Below are 19,111 nucleotides of genomic sequence, written 5' to 3'. Positions count from 1 at the left end.
ATAGACATTTCTTCTTAAGGAAATCTAGGTATAAACCCCGACAGTATATATAACACGCCATTCATTCACTTTCAGATATTTAACCATTATATCACAGGACCATTGAACAGAAGATTTTAAGAGCTTATGTTCAAGTAAGCACATTCAATTCAATGCAGAATGAACAGCAAATGATTACAAGGTTGGTTAATTGTCCATTTGACTGATTTAAATGCACTAGAGGCCATTCTGAAGGCTTCTTGAAATGCAAAACCTTTCAGAACAGGTCACAAGCCCTCAGAAGGACCTTCAGTATACATCATGTATATTCAGTGAGCAGCAATTCTGGAGGATGTTCCAGCCCAATATCATTGACTGTATTTAAAATCATTGAGGTTATTTTCCCCCAGAATTCACTAGGATTCTGACAGAACCCATCCTAAAAGAGTCCAAGTAATGTTGGTTTTCTACTGTTCCTGAGATCTTCCAGGCAACCCTGAAAAGGATACTAACTTTGGCTGATCCTGGAGTCAAATAACATCTGAGGCAATGAAATTCTGGAAGTTGTGTATCCCCACCTTCATGAGTAATGTACTTGATTGTTGCAGTTGCCAGGTGAACGGAACTGGGAGAGTTCCAGGCTAGGAAGAAGCCTTTTTCAAATTAAGGCTCTTTGTAATCTGGGAGGAATGGGAACCTCAGCAACAATACAGTCTCCTGCACCCACCACCACCACCCCACCTCCACCCCCATCCCCAATGGCCAGGTACAGGACTTTCCAATTGGATGGTTTCATGTGCACATGCTACATCTCTAATGGGTCTCACAGAAAGTTAAAAACTTCTGCTAATTATACAACGTTCAACTGCGTCAGCACAGCAGAACCATGCCCCCACCTCCCAAATCACACAAACCGCCAGCATGGTGAATCAGTGATTTACGGAATCTCGCTCTTTTAAGTAAATGTTGTCAGATTTGGCACAATCTGCAAATCTTTGTTTTCAAAATAAACGAAGAAGTGCTCGCTAGTATTTGTTTATTTAATGAAGAAAGACTAGAAACAATCTTGTGATTAAACAACTTTGCTACTTGTCAAAGTTCATATAAAATGCCCTTTAAACTAATAAATGTTTCATTTTACTGCTGTGAAAGTTAATGCTTCACTATTCATCAAATGAATGATTTTTCCACTGTTTATGTTCATAATTATAAATTGTTCTTTGATGAATCATATTTCAGTCTCTTTGCGTTTTCTGGACAGGAACCAAACTTTCATCGGTTCTTTCTTACCCTTCATGCTAACCAGATCTCTGTACTCCAGTTGAAACTGCTCATCTGAGTTCTCAACACTCATAAGGCATCTAATTATAAAAGAAGGTGGTAATTAGAACTATTTATCTGATTTTAAGTGCAGATTAATACAACATCAATTCAGAAAAGATAACTGCGGAAGATATAAACATGATTTGCTCCCCACCCCCTGCCATTGTAATCATACCATTCCAAACTAATTAAACTACCACTCACCTGTATGTATACTCTGAGACATTGATTCTCCCTTTTTCTCCAGTGGTTTCTGTCCTGCTCGTTAGGTTAACAGTATTTCCAAACAAACAATAGCGAGGCATCCTCTGGCCTATTACACCAGTGACAACTTCCCCAGTGTGAATGCCAATGGTGATCTGAAGTGAAAGAAGATATAGTTTCAGATTATACTCATAGTTTTAGAGAATGCAACATCAGCAGCATCTGAGTTGAGCCAGTAGAGTTGCAGGTAGGAAAGGTCTGGTTGGGCCACAACTAGAGAAAGGTACCTATTTCTAGTCACCACACTCAAGAAAGGATGTGAAGCTGGACAGTTGAAAGGATGTGGAGAAGGTTTATCAGGATAGTACCAGGTTGAAACAGCTGCAGTTATTCTCCCTGGAGCAAAGGGTGCTGATTTGAAAAAAGTATAAAATTACAAAGGGTTTAGATAAGGTAGACAAAGAAAAGTTGTTCCCATTAGCTGATTGTACAAGGATGAATGAGAGGCAGATTTAATGTCAAAAGAAGAAAAATAGGAGGGTCATGTGGAAGATCTTTCTTTACTTAATAGATGCTAGTGAACTGGAATTCACTGCCTACGAGAGTGCTGGAAGTAGAGACAATGATTTCAAAACTAAATTGGAGAGGCTCTTAAGGGAAGTAAACAGGTAGGGCTGGGGGTGGAGTAGGGGAATGGGACTAAACAAGATGCTTTACAGTGAAATGGTTCAGTGGACAATTGATCTTCTCTGTGCCACAGTTCCATGATTCATTTCTTCACAACTTTGTAAGACTTTTTTTTAAATTAACCACCATCTTTAACTTTATTGGTTGACAAAGGATGTATCACTGTTTCATGGAATCTTTCTTTTGCAATGGAATGTTTACTCGCTGAGAATTGTGCATTAAGATTTACAAGGCTTTTAAGTGTACCACAGAGAGGGTGAATGTGACCAACGTTTATAACTCAGAGCTTTGCATGGCTAACCTGCACGGGTTCTCCATCAATCTTCACCTGTCCTGCGATTTCCATCATGTCTAATGCCAGGTGACATATGGAACGAGCATGATGGACACATGGCTCTGGCAGGCCACTCACAGTCATGTACTTATCACCAACAGTCTCCACCTGAAAAAATAAGAACAAAGTACAGCCTCATTATAAGGTTCTAACCGAATAATGAACAATCTAAAATTTGGAGATGTAACAGATCTCACTATACTTTCAACTGTTGCATTAATTCAAAACAGGTCAGCCAATATCACTATATTCCTCTTCAACTCTTGGCTTCAAAGAACTTATCAACAACAATCGGCCAGATTCTGCTGGACAGGACCCGATGTCTGGAATCGCAGTCTACAGTCCTTGCATGCCTGGGCTGGCCCTCCACACCCCCAAAGTCAGTGGCAGGATTTAAACGATGATTAGACTGTGGGTAACATGGTGCAGAGGGCGCAACCCCAAAAAAAACCTAGAAAGAGGCAAAGCTGGGAAGAGAGCTTTGTCTTCTGTCAAAGTTGTGTTTGATAGTTTTTAAGGATCAGAAAGGTTGATGAAAAATATAAAAACACAGAAATAATTAAAAGCTATAAAAATATAATTAGAAATGACTGTCTCTCTACATATTAATCTGCAGGTTTAGAATCCTTGTTGACATGGGGGATTTGGTTGCCATGCCCGATATAACTTGGCACAGGGAATTTTAGTAAACTTGGCCCTGCTGTTGGCCTCCATGAGTGACAGACCAATGCGAAACATTTGTTCTGCACATTCGTCAGAGAACTGCACCAATCTGAATGCTGAATATTTAGAGCTGTCAACCAGGGCCAGCATAATTTGGGCAACAATTTGAAATTAAATCACATCTCTAACAAAATAAAACACAGGACATGTAGGAAATATTAGTGACCAAATATTTGCTCAGGAGCAAAAAAAAACTGCTGAAGGAACTCAGCAAGTCAAGCAGCATCTGTGGAGGCAAAGGGATGGTCGACGTTTCAGGTTAAGACTGCATCTGAACTGACATAAGAGGGAGGGGTGAGACAGGGGCTGGTAGGTGATAAGTAGAACCAGGTGAGGTTGGGGATGATGGGTAGATGAAGCCAGGTGGGAGGAGGAGGAGGGAGATTTGAGACAGAGGCTGGTGGGTGATAGGTGGAAATGGATAAGGGGGAAAATAATGAGCAGAAGGAGGCAGGTGGGTGGAGGGGAGGTGAAGGTAGGGCCAAGGGGGAAGGAACCCAGGTGGACAGGCGTGTCGGTGATGGGCAAGTGGAACCAAGTGGGGGAAGGTAATGAATCTAAGTAACAGGTGGGGTGTGTAGAAAATGGCCTGTATCACGATTTTCCATAATGTGAAGCCGCATCATCTATGCCTACGTCGAGAAACACGAATTTTCAAGAAAAAAATTTAGTCTTTATTTATTTGCTTTTCCTTTACATAAATTCCATGAGAGTGAATTTTATTCTGTATCCCAAATTTTTGTGTTGCAATAAGTATATGCAAAGGGAAATAGCATGGGGGGGGGGGGGGGTGGGTGGGTGGGGGTTGCCTGTCATCTGGAGAGACTAGAGGAACAGATTCTCCTCCTTGTGCCACAACAGACTTAGGAGATGTGTTCAAAATCAAGGAATTTTAATAGAGTTTGAAGGTAATGATAAAAAGACCAGAGTGAAGAAGATGACCATTATTTTTCTGCAACGACTGGATAAGAACTGGAAATGTTATTGCTGAAAGCATGTTGGTAATAGACTCACCGATAACCTTCAAAAGGAAATTGGATAAATACTTGCAGGAGAAGATATTGTAGGATTATAAGGAAAGTGCTTGCCCAATAATTAGCCTTATTTTCATGCAATCATCAAAGATCAATGACAGGCACAGTGTGCTGAATACATTTTATCAGTGATTTATCATCCCAAGGTTGTGGAACTAGGCAAAACAAATCAGTGATGACAACTTCTGCAGGTGATTCTGTTAGCAGCATTTCTATTGAGCATATCAGAGACAGATAATAGTCCATAATGTGCAGGAATCCAAGTTTAGAAATTCATTCTCATACATTGGTGCCACACATACAAAATAGTAATGGTTTCACCTTGCATTCTACTTTTCAAATTTGGTTTCAATTTATTGGGACTGATTTTACAATAGGAATGTAAAGCACAGGTACTACAAGATTGTACATTTAGTGTAACCAACCAATATCAAATTTCTAGCTGATAGTATTTACTTCTAAATTGAACCAAATGAAAATAGGATTACTCACCTTAAACACGTAAGGGTTTTTGCGTGAATCAGTGAGGATGTCAAATTTTGTATAAAGGTCATTGAGGAGATTTACAATTTTCATAGCTCCCTCAGTTGAGGCATGTTTACTGCAGAAAGAATTGAATCCAACAATTCCACTAAAAAGGATGGTTACGTTGTCATACCGTTTAGCAGGAACAGGGCGCTTGTGTCTTAGCTCATTGGCAACAGAATGGGGAAGTACTGAATACAGTAATCTGAAAACAGGTGAATGTATATCAGATTTTTAACATATTCTAAATATTTTCAAAACATTTTTGATATTTCAATTCTAACTTTAAACGATTGGATTCTAAAAACTTTTATCTGGCTTTAGCTTAATAATGCCTCATTCAGCAAAGCCACTGGATGTAAGAAATTAAAAATCAGTAACAATCATAATTATAACCTAAATGTAAAATGTTCTACATAACACATAAAATTAAGTTATAAAATATACAGTATAGGCATAGTAATTTTTGGCACCTGGAAAGGCACATTAAATTGAAGATGCACTGCAAGCCAACAAACTACCTGTTTGAGAGTCTGCAACTGTAAAATTCTGTTGTAGAAGGCCCAAAGAACATTTGCTATAGAACATTACAGAGACTGCAGATGCTGGAAATCTGGAGCAACACACACAAAATGCTGGAGGAACTCAGCAGGTCAGGCAGCATCTATGGAGGAAAATGAACAGTAGACGTTTTGGGCCAAGACCCTTCATCAGGACACCTGCTGAGTTCCTCCAGCACTTTGTGTGTGTTTGCTATAGAACAACCTTATGGAAGCAATTGTCTCAAAGGCATTACCTACATATTTTCTACTATTGCTGAATGCATGACAGAAAACATAGGTTGTGGATCTTGTTCACATTTTGCTTGGGGTGAAGATGGGTTATAAGCCTCGGAGGAGAGTGGGAGAGTTGGGCATCATTTAGGGAGAGGGAGAAAAATATCTTTGCCAACTGGGGAGAGGGGCTCAAGGACAGATTGAGTTGTGAACGATTCTGGGGTCCTGAGCCATCATGAGACACAGGTTCTTAACTTAATCTGCTTCAGGCAGGCCCTCTTTATCAGTGAAAGGACTTCACAACTTGGTTCTCACCCCCTATAACTAATGATGAACAATGCACTATGAAAAATGCAATAGGTTTCATATGAAACTATTCAGAATACAGACTGCAAATGATTTCTTATGGACTTGCTTCAAAGAGTTAGCATAATTATATATTTATTGTAAATATGTTATGTGCTATTCACCTTTTGTCTAAAAAAAATTGCCTGGTAGTTAATGACCAAACTGAGATCGAGTGAGCTATCTATGTTCGTGTCTCGGAATAAGCTAAGGGAATCCTGCGGAAGGACAGGATAAAGAGAACTAGATAAAGGTCTCTTGTTCAATTTCTAGGCACAGAGCTTTGGGTGCAGAATCATTAATACATTGGAATTAGGTTGTGAATTAGTTGGTAGGAAACAAAGACTGAGGTATTCATTTGCATGAAAATATTAAATAAATAATTACATTTTGATCAACATACTGTACTGTGGTCAGGTAAAAAAAGGATGAAATTCTGCATTATTAATTCCGGGAGCTAGGTAGCAGATTAAACAGCAGGACCTCCAAGTTTATAATCTCTGGACTACTTATATTGCCACGTATTTGTAAGCATAGGAGGATACAACAATGAATGTGTGGCTGAAGAGGTAGTGTAGAAGGGAGATATGGAATTTATGAGAAAACATAATCAGCATGGCATTGTTAGGGGCAGATCCTGTCTGACAAATTGAATTTTGAGGAGGAAACAAAGTGTATCAGATTTATTACCACTATCTTATATGACATGAAATTTGTTGTTTTACAGCAGCACTACAGTGCAAAGACATAAAAATTACTATCAATTACAAAAATTTGTATTTATCAATTACAGAAGTAAATAAATAGTGCAAAAAAATGAATAATGAGGTAGTGTTCATGGGTTCATGAACCATTCAGAAATCTGATGGCAGAGGGGAAAAAGCTGTTCCTAAATCGTTGGGTGTGGGTCTTCAGGCTCCTGTACCTCCTCCCCGATGGCATTAACGAGAAGAGGGCATGTCCCGATGGTGAGGGTCCATAATGATGGATGCCACCTTCTTGAGGCACCGCCTCTTGAAGATGTCCTCAATGGTGGGGAGGGTTATGCCTGTGATGGAGCTGGCTGAGTCTAAAACCCCCTGCAGCCTCTTGCGATCCTGTGCATTGGAGCCTCCATACCAGGCTGGGATACAACCAATCAGAATGCTCTCCACTGTACATCTATAGAAATTTGCAAGAGTCTTTGGTGACATACCAAATCTCCTCAAACTCCTAACAAAGTAGAGCCTCTGGCATGCCTTCTTTGTGATTGTCACAATAGGTTGGGCCCAGGACAGATCCTCAGAGATGTTGACACCCAGGTACTTAAAGCTGCTCACCCTTTCCACCATGCAGTGCAGTCAATGTGGTCCACATTGACTTCAGTAAGACCTATGACAAAGTCCCACATAGGAGACTGATCCAAAATGCAAGATCCCAGAGGTACCCTTACTGTATGTTATGTACATTAATAATTTAGATATGAATATAGGAGGTATGATTAGTAAGTTTCAGATAACACAAAAATCAAACATGAAAAACACTGTGATGCTGGAGGAACTCAGCAGGCCAGGCAGCATCCGTGGAGAAAAGCAGGCAGTCAACCTTTCAGGTCAGGACCCTTCTTCGGAACGTCCAACCCGAAACGTTGACCGCCTACTATTCTCCACGGATGCTGCCTGGCCTGCTGAGTTCCTCCAGCATCACAGTGTTTTTTATCTAGATTCCAGCATCTGCAGTTGTTTCTCACAAAAATCAATCACTTTGCTTGATAGTGAGAAGGGGAGTATTAGGCTACAGGACAATATTGATCAGTTGTTAAAATGGGAAGAGCAATAGCAGATGGACTTTAATCCTTGTAAATGCAAGGTGATGGCTATTAGGAAGACAAAGAAGTGCAGGATATACATAATGAATGTCAAGGCCCTGAGAAAGATTAAGGAACATAGGGCCCTCAGTGTGCAAATCCAAGGATTCCTGGAGGTGGCAGCACAGGTAGATAAGGTGGTGAAGATGATATACGCCATACTTACCTTCATTAACCAGGCGAATATTATAAGAGCAGGAAGGTTATGGTACAACTTTAACACAGCTAGAGTATTGTGTACAGTTCTGGTCATCACACTACAGGAAGGATGTGTTTGTACTGGAGAGAGTCCACAGAAAATTCAATAGGATGTTGCCTGGGATGGAACATTTCAGTTATGATGAGAAACTGGAGAGGCTGGAGACACAAGAGACTGCAGATGCCGTAATTTGCAGCAACAAGCAATCTGCTGGAAGAACTCAGTGGGTCAAGCAGCATCTGGGGAGAAAGGAGTTGTCAACGTTTCAGGTTGAAACCCTGTATCTGGATAGGCTGGGTTTGTTTTCCCTCGAGAGGAGGAGATTGAGGGAAGACCTGATGGAGGTATACTAGTAGGTCTTCACTCCTGTACCTTGAGGCCAGGGTTCATCTAACAGCACCCTGGTCTGCATAGGTAACCTCCTACTTATTGGTCCAAGTGGTGTGGACTGCTGCGTTGTCTGAGGATGGGTAGTGGACCTGCAGTGGATGACAGTCCAAGAGCCTGGTAGTCGAGGTTAGGCAGGAGACAGATAGGCATCCAACATCATGCTGGGTAATTAGGGAAATCGGGGTGGGCGGTGGGGGTGGTGCTGGCAGGGCAAAGGTTTGCGAACAAGCTGATCCAGGTGTGGTGACGGGAGAATCAGAGGGCACGATGGCTCCACTCCTGTCACTGCTCATTGCCCTATTACACCTCCCATCTTTAGGACACATTTGTTCACACCAGATTGTTCGTATGTTCCCTGAGTCATATGACTTTCTCTGAGACATGCACATCTATGGTACCATCCTGAAATCTACATGCCTGCATAATTTCCCACATTTTTATCTGATGTGACTCCAAAAGCTCATTACCCCATAAGAAATACATATAATCTGCAAAACCCAACAGATATAAGTAATCATTTTAGTTCTACTATTTTCGTACTTGCACACCTTATCATACTGAAAAATAAGGAACCGAGGAGTTAAAAATAATATATGAATAGTGACTTTCTTTACACCTATTTTATTATCAGGCTATGAGTAAAATATGGAATCTTTGAATAATACATCACAAAATGAGACACTTGGTCTACGGTGTCTGAGCCAAGTCTCCGAGAGAGCTAAATTTATCTCATTCTCCTGTTCTTTCTCTACAGCCTTGCAGTTGTCTCTTTTTAAATATCAAATTCACTTTTGAAAGTTACTATTTAATCTGGATGCACCACTCAATGGAAGGAATACAATCCAGGTAACTTGCCAAGTAAAAACAAATCTTCTTATTTCTACCCTTGCTGCTTTGCCAGTTATTTTATATCTGTCTCCTCTGCTTACAGAGTCAAAAAGTTGTACAGCTCAGAAACAGGACCTTCTATCCATGATGAACTTTTTGCCCACATTAGGTCCATATCATTCAATGCCTTGCCTATTTAAGTGATTGTCCAAATGCCTCTTAAATGCAGTAATTGTATCTATTCTACTCTCCCTCTAACTACAACTGTGTGGCTAAGCATAGCTCCAATGCTATCTACAAATTCGTCGATGACACCACTGTTGGCAAAATCACGGATGAAGAGGAGGCATACAGGAGTGAGATAGGTCAGCTGGTTGAATGGTGTCGTAACAATTTTGCACTCAATGTCAGCAAAACTAAGGTAAGACTGTGGACTTGATGAAGGGGAAGTCAGGCATACAAGCACCAGTGCTCATTGAAGGGTCTGCGGTGGAAAGGGTGAACAGCTTTATGTTCCTGGGTGTCAACAACTTGGAGGATCTATCCTGGGCCCAGCACATAGATGTAACCATGAAAAAGACACACCAGCATCGCTACTTTCCTAGGAATTTCAGGAGATTCGGCATGTCATTGAAAACTCTGACAAACCTCTACAGATGTACAGCAGAAAGCATTCTGACTGGTTGCATCATAGCCTGGTATGGAAACTCCAATGCACAGGAACGCAAGAGGCTATAGATAGTGGTGGACTCAGCCAATTCCATCACGGGTACAGCTGTCCCCACCATCGAGGACACCTACAAAAGGCAATGTCTCAGGAAGGCAACATCCATCATTAAGGACTCCCACCATCCGAGCCATGCCCTCTTCTTGTTTCTGCCATCAGGCAGGAGGTACAGGAGCAGGAAGACCCACACCTCAAGGTTCAACAACATCTGCTTCCCCACTGCCTTCAGGTTCTTCAACCAACCTGAAAAACCCTAACACTACCTCGGACTCTATTTCTTTTTTTCTCTCTCTCAACATGCACAAGTGTCATTATGTTTATTTTGTTTATTTTGTCATGGAAGCTATGTATAATTTATGTTAATTTAAGTTTATGTTAATTTACGTTTGTCATGTTTATAATGTACTGTGTCGCTGCTGCAAGAAGTTAATTTTCATGGCATTTATACCCTGGGTATGTATGCCCATGACAATAAACAAAAACTGATTAACCACCTTCTCTGACAGCATGTTCCAGATATCAACCACTGTCTGTGTAAAAGATGCACCCCCAAGATCCCCTTTAAAATTTCTTCCTCTCACCTTAAACCTATGCCCTCTTGTTTTTGATAAACCTACCATAGAAAAAAAGTTTTTGACCATCTAATCTATCTATGCCTCTCACAATCTTATATACTTCTATCAGGTTACCTCTCAGCCTCCATCGCTACAAGAAGAAACAAGCTCGGACCATCCAATCTCTCCCCATAACTAAAGTCCTCCAATCCAGGCAACATCTTGATGAATCTGCTCTGCACTGTCTCCTTCCTATTGTATGGTGAACAGAACCACACACAATAGTCCAAGTGCGGCCTAACCAGTGTTTTGTAAAGTTGCAGCATAATATCCCAACTCTTATATTCCATGCCCTGAAACATAAGGGCAAGCAAACTATATACCTTCTTTACCATCCTATCCTCCTATGTTGCTACTTTCAGGGAACTATGGACTTGGACCCCTAGGTCTTTCTGTTTATCCACATTCCTCAGTGCCCTATCATTTACTACGTATGTCCTACTCCAATTTACCTTCCAAAAATGCATCACCTCATGCTTCCAGGATTAAATATCATCTGCCAATGCTCTACCCAACTTTCCATCTGATCTATACACTCCTGTAGCATTAGACAACTTTCCTCGCTATCCACAACACCAATAATTTTCATGTCGTCTGCAAACTTACTAATCATAACCCCTACACTTACACACAAGTTGTTAAAATATATCACAAACAGCAAAGGTGCCAGCACCGATCCATGTAATACACTACTAATCACTGACTTCCAAAAACATCCTTCCACCCCTATTCTCTGCCTCCTATCACTAAGCCAGTTTTGGATCCAATTACCCAGCTCCCCTTGCATCCCATGCGCCTTAGCCTTCTGGACCAGTCTACCATCTAGGACTTTGTCAAATGCTTTACTGAAGTTCATACTGACAATATCTACTGTCCTGCCTTCATCAAACTGTTTCTCCCAAACTACTGTATCAAAACCTTTCACAGGTTTACATGACTTTACTGCGTCTCCTTTCTAACCAGCTCTACTCCAACAATTCCAGTCCTTCCAGACAACTGAATATGTCCTGAATATGTATAAGGAGATTTACCAGGATGCTGCCTAGATTGGTGAACATGTCTTATGAGGATAGGTTGAGTGAGCTAGGGCTTTACTCTTTGGAGAGAAGAAGGATGAGAGGTGACTTGATAGAGGTGTACAAGATGATAAGAGGCATAGATCAAGTGGACAATCAGAGACTTTTTCCCAGGGCGGCAATATCTAACACAAGGGGACATAATTTTAAGGTGATTGGAGGAAGATATAAGGGGGATGTCAGGGGTAGGTTTTTTTATACAGAGAATGGTGGGTATGTGGAATGCACTGCCGGCAGAGGTTGTGGGGGCAGATACATTAGGGACATTTAAGAGTCTCTTAGATAGACACATGAATGATAGTGAAATGGAGGGCTATGTGGGAGGGAAGGGTTAGATAGATCTTAAAGCAGGATAAAATGTCGGCACGACATTGTGGGCTGAAGGGCCTGTACTGTGCTGTAAGGTTCTATGTTCTATGTTCTATGTCTTCTATTCTCAGCTTACTGGTTTAAGAAGAGTTGGTATCAGTGGCAAAAATATATACAGTCTATTTCCCAGCCTGATGCAGCTTACCTGTCTGTCTTCTTCTTTTCATCTTCCAGTTCTCGCAGTGTATGTTGCAGGCGATCAGTCAAGATTTCTAGTTCCTGTGTAAGTTTGTACTCTTCTCTGAACTGCTCACCTAGCAGAACAAGATCACGTGTAGCATCATGTATCGGGATGTCACTGAGGTAAAGGCCTCTCCTTGTCAGGTCATCCAAATTCATTACACTGAATCGAACATGAGAAAATTTTTATACTTTACTGAAGGATTACAGAGAGAATCAAGTTTATTTACATTGAGGTTTCCACATAAACACACGTCACGCATGCTTATTACACTCCTTTGAATAACAAAGTACAGTATTTGAAAATCCATCAATAATGGAAGTCCACCAGAATACATCAGATATCTTAAAAATTGAACAGCATAAATCATTAAAAGAACATATTCAAAGGTATGCAAAACAAAATAACATAGTACAATTGAAACTATAGGGCAGAAAATAAAGCTCAAAATTCAACCTTTCCAAAATTCTGTTGTCACAAAATAAAAAATTTTACTTAAGTTTACAGGAGGCAGCCATTCAGTCCAAAATGGGACAAAAATGGACTTTAGATTAATTCCACTTTGCCCTTCTTGATCCATACCCCTGTGGGTTATGGCTCTTCAAGTGCCCTTCTAATGCTTTTTCTAATTAACCTAAATCCATGTCTGCTCACTACCAACTTCCTTGCCAAGGAGAATAGGTCCTACCTGTTTACCCATCCAGGCCTCTCATAATTCTATGCACCTCAATTAAATGCCCCCTTTGTTCCAAAAAAAACAACCCCAGTATAGGCAGACTATAATTCTCCAGTCCAGGCAACGTCTATGTATATCTTCTCTGTACCCACTCAATCTGCTATGTACAGCGAGGTGTCTAGAACTGTGCACATAATGGAATGTAGACCAACTGTGGTCTAAAAAAAATGGAGATGGAAATGAAAATTCTTGGGGCATTGTACAATCTGACTGGAAGTCTGAATGAGATGTCTAGAAACACAGGAGTTTCCAGCTTCAAGCTATCTGAAACCCATGGACATCCTTTCCGACATGGAACTGGTGGCCAGCTCCATGTTAATATTTGCAGACTCAATCATGAGGCAACATCGGATGCCAGAAACAGAAGCTATTCAAGGTATAGTGACTGCAGTGGAAGCTTTGACCTATCATCCAAACTCGGACTGCTTCCATCATTGCTCTGAATTCCATTCTTGGCAAGGGATTGGAGGCTGTCATGGCACTCCAATGATATGCCCACCAGTAGGTTTTACAGCCCTGACACTGGAGAATCAATGGAAGTACAAATGGAGTACAAATCAGCTGTCTGAATTAATTGGCTCTGATTTTATAGAATGAAACACAGGGAGCTTTCTTCAATTTGTTAAGAAGCAACTGGAGAGTTTTCTTCAGAGTCTCAGAAAATGCACAGAACTTCTCCCACAACCATGTACGTGGTAGAATGGGTTTTGATGTGACTCGCATGCAGCATCTGACATGCCACTGTTATAAAGTGTCTGGTTTAGCAAATTCTGGTCAATGGTGATCCTCAGGATGTTGGTTATGGTAGAATGGGTAAAAATAATCTCATTGAATGTGAAGGAGAAATGGTGAGACTTTGCTTAATATAAATGGTCTTTCCTAGGCACAACTGTGACAGGGTGGTAACCTCAGAATTCAACATTTTGCTGTTGTTGGACACAAACCACCCCTCCATTTGTGCCCTGAGGTAGTGAAGTCCTCAAGTGAACCTCATGGCACAAATGGAGGGGAAAATGCTGCTGTTAATGGTGGGGAAGACATTTCTTCACTCAGAGATCTGTGAACCTTTGGAATTGATAACCCTAGAGGGCCTTGCATTCTTTGTCAATGAAGATACTCAAGACTGAGGCTGATAGATTTTGGATATTGCAGGAATTGCAGTTGACTGAGTTCAAGAATTAACTAATTTTACATGATCTTAATGAATGTCAGAAGAGGTTCGGGGATGGTAGAGCCTAGTCCTGTTCCTCTTTCTTGTATTCTGTTCACATGTTTGAAAAGAAAAATAAGCTACTTAGAAGTTAATATGGATATGTCTTGTTCTAGAAATTCTGTAACTGAATGTATATCTTCTTGACACATAAACAATATACCTGGGAGAACACAGGAAAAGTATATTATCAGCTTCAGGTAAATAGATCATCTGCCCCTTCAAACGTAAACAGCAGATCTCAGCACCCGTCAGATCGTTGTAAGATTCTGCCTTTTCTACATTGAGCAAATCTTCCTAAGGTGGGTAAGTAAAATACATTTTAAAAGAAAATATTTACTTCTTTAATGGTTTTAATTAAGCTTATTGTAATGTACATAATAGCAAAATAATGAACTTTAGGTTACCTTACTTCTTAACACAAAAACTGTGTTAATGTGCGAGAGGATTCCATGAAAAGAGAAGTCAATATGCGGCCGAACCAAAGAGAAAACTGACAGCAGGTTACAATTTCCAGGCTGAAGCTAAAGCAGAAAGTAAAGAAAAATTGCAAACAATGCTCTATTAATAGTTCCATAACTCAAGACCACAAATTGAATTTCTCCATCGTCTAAGACAAAGAAGAAGAAAATCAAGTGCAAAGAAAAGTTGTTTTTCCTTAAGATATAACTGTGATGTGGAAGGGTAGATTTTGTGTGTGCATTAATTAAATGGGAGGTTTGATCATCAAGAACACAAACTGATACATCTCCAGCGTGCTCCCCATGATCCTTCTTCTATAATGGCCATATGATCATAAAGAATTGGCCAAGATTTCCTGATAATATGCAATAGCATGTAAGATTCTTGTATCATTTGAAATCTACTTCATTTTCATACTGCCTGAAATAAGCTTTTGAACATTTTTTAGAAAGGAATGACTTGAGTTGAGGAGGAAATATAACATCACTGTTTTATTTCTAAGATCATACTGGCAAACAAATGAAATCTCAATAGGCAAAGAAATAAGTAGTCCTTTGACCCAATACCTTACTTACTTTTCAATTGATCACAAATGTGTTTGAATGATCTTGTTCCATTAAGGGAATATATCTCAATACTTACACGTAACTATATGAAGTCTCACTTATTACACAACTTCTTGAATGTAATCTGAAAAACCATAAATACAAATATGTAACCCATGTCAAGGTGATGACAGGTCGCAGAGGCTTGGAAATTTGGTATATCACTGAATGTGTTTGTTTCACAAGCTGCCACATATAGACAGCAAGTGGAAGATAAGAAGTAGCACAACAAAGAGCAACTTACTTGGAATCTAAGAAAGGCAAACAGGAATGTTAGAGGTGGAATGAGACTGAAGGAATTTCAAAGGCATGAACTGGAGAGGGGTCACAGGAAACTGCAGATACTGGATATCTGGAGCAACACACAAACTGCTAGAGGAACTCAGCAGGTCAGGCAGCATCCATGGAGGGAAATAGACAGTCAATGTTTCAGGTCAAGACCCTTAATCTGGAGTCCAGATAAAGGGTCTCAACCCAAAACATCAACTCTCCATTTCCCTCCACAGATGCTGCCTGACCTGCTGAATTCCTCCAGCAATTTGTGTGTTGCATCTGGAGAGGGACTAAAGGAATGTGGAAGTCAGGACAAGCAGATAGGATCTGGATTTGGAGTTGAGTTGCCCAAGTGCCTCCAAGAAGTTTACAACAAGAGAGTACAACTTGACAAGGAGACAAATAGTAATTTACACCACAATATATCATAATACTTTCCCACTTTCAGTTCCAACAGCAACCCAAGGTACATGAGTAAATACTCTGATATGGTAAATTAAATCTAAATCAAAATAATGGGAGCACACCATTTCCTTTCTGTTTTTAGCACCTGTCTATTCGGCTTCACAAAAAGAAATCAGACAATTTGGGACTGCTTACATTCTCACTATTGATGTACACAAATTATCATGTACTTGTACAACCTGCATAAAGATCAATAGTTCAAAATTGGTTGAAATGTCCTTAATATTTTTAAAAGACTGTGTTCAAGAAGCTTAGTCATATGGGTGTCATGCAGTGCAGTTTCTGGTGGGCTGCTTTTTCCAGAACATGGTTTATAGCAGTACCAGATTTTGAGAGAATGAAACCTCAAACCAGTCTGATTCATTTTCAAGAACAGCACAAGGCACATCAAATTCCTGCTTGAAAGCCTTTGGCAGGTCAGATCCAAGGCAGGCTCATTTCATCTTCATTTGATGACACGTATCCTTAAATTGATTAATTTCAAGCTGACTTATCAGTTATGTCTAATATGAAAATGGAAGGTGGAGGTTTATTGATTAACCATATGAGAGGTTTTACAGATTTTAATTGATGCACGAGATACATGCTGAAAAGTCTGCCGGAGAAAATGAAAATACTGCAAGTTCTTTCGGCAATCAGAACTGAATTCTGATTTCTCATGCACTATGTACACAATTTTGCAAAATCCACCCTGCAATTGAAAATAGGCTTAATTTGGAGTAGGGCACCTGGCAGGAAACCTGAACAGTAACTTTGTCTGCACTGGAAACATGGCTCCAGGAGTGAATTCCCTGAACAACAACAACAAAGCAACACCCAATTTTCAACTCCAACTTGATTTTAAACCTCACTGGTTCAGAACAACTGCCATAGTTGATGTACATACCAACCAGCTTTCACTAACACTGTTGCCTCTGCAACTACATAATTTAAAGGGCCAATCAATCACACTTCACTTGACATTGCTGCACACGATTCTTCAGAGAAGGATATGAATGGGGGCAGGTGAGAAAAAAAATGAAAACATGGGATACAGAATACTGCAGTAGTTAGAAATCTGCAGTAAGAGAGAAAGCTGTAAATGCCCAGCAGGTCAGGCAGCATCTAAAGGGGAAAGAAAAACTGAGAGTTTGTGTTACAAATCGATGGCCTTTTATCAAAACTGGCTGATTCTGATACAACTGGAAGGCTTGGTTATTCGAAACTGTTGAATTCAATATCAAGCCCTCCAGAAATTTTCTTTTTCTCCACTGTCATCATTCATCTCTTTTTATTTACATCTCCTCCAGATGGACCAGCCATAATAAACAAGCCTTTACCACCCTCTCTCACCTGTCTTGGTCCTTCTGGTCTTTACCCTGTCACAGACATTCCCTTTGATCTTCTCTTCTCTGCAACCTAGTACATTTTTTACTGACTTTTCATAGTTCTAATGAAAGACCTGAGAGGTTAACTCTGATTATCTCCACAAAGATGCTGCCTAGCCTGCTGAGCATTTCGAGCACATTTTGTTTTTATTTCAGATTTCTAACACTTTTTCTCACTTATAAAAGTCACTTTGACAGAATTGCATTTTACTTGAATGCCCTATAATGCAAAGTATGCTCAATGCAATGTAGCATTCTCCTTCCCCAAATAGGTGGCTAGACAGTTTAGTAAATTATCAAGAATCAAGTGCTGGGAGTAACAAAAATTGGCTAAAATAAATATAGAGCCATAGGATCATACAGCACAGAAACGGACTCTTTAGCCCACCATGTCCATGCCAACCATCAAGTATCTATCTATAATAGTTCCATTTACCAGCACTTGGTCTATAGCCTTCAACGTATTGGTGTGACAGCTGCACTACCTGCAGCACCACTATGCCACCCAAAAGAACAAGAAAGAGAATGATAGAGCTAGGCAGAGATGGAGGAGAATGACAGAGAGAAATAGAGATAGATAAGGTAGATACTTAGATAAGAGCCAGAGAGAGCCAGACCCTATACTGGAATCAACACCTTCAGAAAATTAGCCAAGTTTCTTTTCTTGAGTCATAATCAAGTTTATCATCTTATGATTCCTACTGGTTACATACCTGTGGAAGTACACGGTATATTGCATTCCCAGACTGTGTTATCATAAATTTTCTATCAAACATGATGTGAAAAGGAAATGCTTTGGAGAAGGTGAATGGACTGATTCTGGATTCTTGGGTACTATTCTCCTCAAACCTATCCAGATCTTCAGAAAAAGCCTCTTCTTCGGAATCTTTTTGCTCAATCAAAAATTGAATGTGATCACACTCTTCACTTTTCTGCTGGATCACCTAAAAATGCAGAAAGACTAGCCTTAGCAATCTCCTCAATCTCAGGCAGAGAAAAATATCAATCAATAGAAGCAATCTCCATTGTTAGTAATGCTCATCCTAAAACCTGATGCACACCATCTCTGTTATGTTATCTTCCTTTACCAAAAACAGCAATTTAAGCACACATTTAACATGGCCTAAAATAATGTATTTATAAGGACAAAAACATAATACCAAATCAGATCTTTGATTCCATTTTCACTGAGATTTTTGCATAAATGAGAAGCTGACAGAAAAATTGGTTGGATGCAAGGAGATGGATGGGATGCATTCATACAGTTGGCTCAAAAAGAAAGTCACGCAGTCCAGAAAGGATCGTCTTAAATTGCTGAGGAAGTAAGGATGGAAGTAACAGAAGTTCCAGCCACAATATTGCAATCCATTATGGATACGGAAGCAGGACTGAAGAACTGAAGTGTTACAACCATTTTAATCCTCTTCAATAAAATCAGCAGGATAAACTTGAGGACGAGGGAGGAGCCTTTGACTAGTCAGCTACTCCTGTGACATGGTTCTTGAAATATCCCTAAGATTAAGCAATCATTTTTACCCCTTAGATATATTACTGACTATGAAGATACTCATAGTCAGGGCAAAAAAGCACTTGTGATTCATGAAGAATTCCAACTTCTCACTTCCTTATTATGACACAGAAGGAACCCAGTAAATCCATCGGCCCATGCTAGCTCCCAGCTGAGCAATCCCATGAATCCCATTTCCACTCTTTAGTCCCTGTGGTCCTGAACTAATTCTCTTTGGATCTTTTGGCACTTACCTACACAAAAGGGTCATTTTCAGTAGCTAATTAACCTACCAGCACATCATTGGGATCTGGGAGGAAATCCAT

General features: G+C 40.1%; 1 protein-coding gene across 1 annotated transcript in view; it reads right to left on the bottom strand.

The window, feature by feature from the left end:
* Nucleotides 1-937: 937 nt before the first annotated feature.
* gucy1b1 (guanylate cyclase 1 soluble subunit beta 1) overlaps nucleotides 938-19,111 on the bottom strand; it is a 34,915-nt gene continuing 16,741 nt past the window's right edge. The window contains exons 6-13 of the mRNA XM_052042320.1: nucleotides 17,992-18,222; nucleotides 14,514-14,630; nucleotides 14,270-14,403; nucleotides 12,125-12,322; nucleotides 4,777-5,014; nucleotides 2,495-2,635; nucleotides 1,507-1,661; nucleotides 938-1,340 (exon numbers count right to left, since the gene is read on the bottom strand). Of these exons, the coding sequence (XP_051898280.1) occupies nucleotides 1,208-1,340; nucleotides 1,507-1,661; nucleotides 2,495-2,635; nucleotides 4,777-5,014; nucleotides 12,125-12,322; nucleotides 14,270-14,403; nucleotides 14,514-14,630; nucleotides 17,992-18,222 (1,347 nt within the window). The 3' untranslated portion in view covers nucleotides 938-1,207. The remainder of the gene's footprint in view (nucleotides 1,341-1,506; nucleotides 1,662-2,494; nucleotides 2,636-4,776; nucleotides 5,015-12,124; nucleotides 12,323-14,269; nucleotides 14,404-14,513; nucleotides 14,631-17,991; nucleotides 18,223-19,111) is intronic.

This window comes from Pristis pectinata, chromosome 2, assembly GCF_009764475.1.
Source record: "Pristis pectinata isolate sPriPec2 chromosome 2, sPriPec2.1.pri, whole genome shotgun sequence".
Taxonomy (NCBI): Eukaryota; Metazoa; Chordata; class Chondrichthyes; order Rhinopristiformes; family Pristidae; genus Pristis; species Pristis pectinata.
Note: the sequence above shows the minus strand (reverse complement) of the source record. Positions and strands in the feature narration are given on the sequence as shown.